Here is a 1902-nt window from a genome sequence, read left to right as displayed (position 1 = left end):
GAGAAGGAGCAGGAGGAGGAGGAGGAGGAGACTGCCTCTGTTTCCTCTTGCCCTTTACCTTTCTCCTACTCCTCAACTTCCCCCCCTTTCTCTCCTCTGCCACTGGGCACCCCAGAGGAGCAGGAGGAGGTGGAGGAGGAGGAGGAGCAGCAGGAGGAGGAGCAACCTGCCACTGTGCCATTGGGTCATCCCCAGAGTCCTCAGAGCTCCTTCTCCGCCATGCCATGGAGCACATCAGATGGAAGCTCCAGCATCCAAGGAGAAGAGGGCACACACTCTCTCCAGGCCTCAGCACACACCAAATCCTTGTTCAGAGGCCTGCTGGATGAAAAGGTGGCTGATTTGTTGCATTTCATGGTCCTCAAATATCGACTGAAGGAGCCCTTCACAAAGGCAGAAATGCTGAAGGTTGTCATCAAAAAGGACAAAAACCAATTCCCTGTGATCTTCAAGAAAGCTTCTAAGTGCCTAGAGGTGATCTCTGGCATTGATGTGAAGGAAGTGGACCCCAAAATCCACTCCTATGTCCTTGTCAACTCATTAGACCTCACCCATGATGAGATGCATAGTGATGACCAGAGCATGCCTAAAAATGGCCTCCTGGCAATCATCCTGGGTGTGATTTTCATAGAGGGCAACTGCGCCCCTGAGGAAAACATCTGGGATTTCTTGAATACGATAAACGTGTATGCTGGGAGGGAGCACTTCATTTATGGGGAGCCCAGGAAGCTCATCACCAGAGACTGGGTGCAGGAGAATTATCTGGAGTACCGGAAGGTGTCTAATAGTGATCCTCCACGGTACGAATTCCTGTGGGGTCCAAGGGCCTATGCTGAAATCAGCAAGGTGAAAGTTCTGGAATTTTTGGTCAAGGTCAAAGGAACTGACCGCATTTCCTTCTCACACTGGTATGAGGAGGCTTTAAGAGATGACGAAGAGAGTCGGGGCCCCAGTTGGCCCCTTGGATAGTACTATTGCCATGTTCATTGTGCAGCATTCCTCAGCAGTTTCTGACCCAAATGAAGAATGAGTGCAAATCTTCACTCCGTGCTTGAGAGGGCAGGCAGGGTTCTATGTAGAGGAGGGTCGGGGTCAGGCTGGGAAGAACACACTGTGCAACAACTTTGTGTTCCTGTTCTGTATGGGTGACTTGAAAGTTTATCTTTTTTTTTCCTTTTGGTATTTTTTTCAAATGCTTTTCCTTTAATAGGTTCATTAGCCTTAGAATCTGTTTATAAATGATATTGGTCACATTTATTGCTAAACATCAGATTTAAGAATAAGAGTTTTGGGGCTTCCCTGGTGGCGCAGTGGTTGAGAGTCCGCCTGCCGATGCAGGGGGCACGAACCCGTGTCCCCTGCATCGGCAGGCGGACTCTCAACCACTGCGCCACCAGGGAAGCCCGAGTTTTGATATTTTGCAAAGCAAGTTGGGGAATCTTCCATCTTATTTTGTGATCTGGAACAAGATAACATGACATTGGAATAGGAATTTTCTTGGAAATTTGAAAGAACTCAGCAGACAATAGAGAAAAAAATGTAAAAGCTGGTTCATTTTTGGATTCCCTTAACTACTTTAGTGTATTGTTCCATAATATTAAAATATATACCTGGACTTGCTTGGCTTATTCAGGAAAGTAGGAGTAATCTTAACAAATCTTAATTTTTTGATTCCCTTAACCATTTTAGTCTATTGTTCAGTAAAATTAAAGGATATATACTTGGATTTGCTTCGTTTATTCAAGAAAGTAGGAGTGATCTTAATAAATAAAAAAAACTTCTCACTGACTCATTCATCAAACATTAACTGGATATTTTCTCTTTGGAAAGCACTGTGTTAATAATGGAAATTCTAGGGTAAGCAAGACACACCCCTACCCATAGAAGGGTAGAGGTTAGGAG

The 1902-nt window shown here is 45.2% G+C and overlaps 1 protein-coding gene across 1 annotated transcript; it reads left to right on the top strand.

The window, feature by feature from the left end:
* Window positions 1–219: 219 nt before the first annotated feature.
* Window positions 220–969, top strand: LOC101326811 (melanoma-associated antigen 10-like). Its single transcript, XM_033849969.1, has one exon. It carries the CDS (start codon window positions 220–222, stop codon window positions 967–969), a length of 750 nt encoding a protein of 249 aa, XP_033705860.1.
* The last annotated feature ends 933 nt before the right edge of the window (window positions 970–1902 follow it).

The sequence above is a fragment of the Tursiops truncatus genome, chromosome X, assembly GCF_011762595.2.
Source record: "Tursiops truncatus isolate mTurTru1 chromosome X, mTurTru1.mat.Y, whole genome shotgun sequence".
NCBI lineage: Eukaryota > Metazoa > Chordata > Mammalia > Artiodactyla > Delphinidae > Tursiops > Tursiops truncatus.
This window is presented reverse-complemented; position numbering and strand designations above follow the sequence as displayed.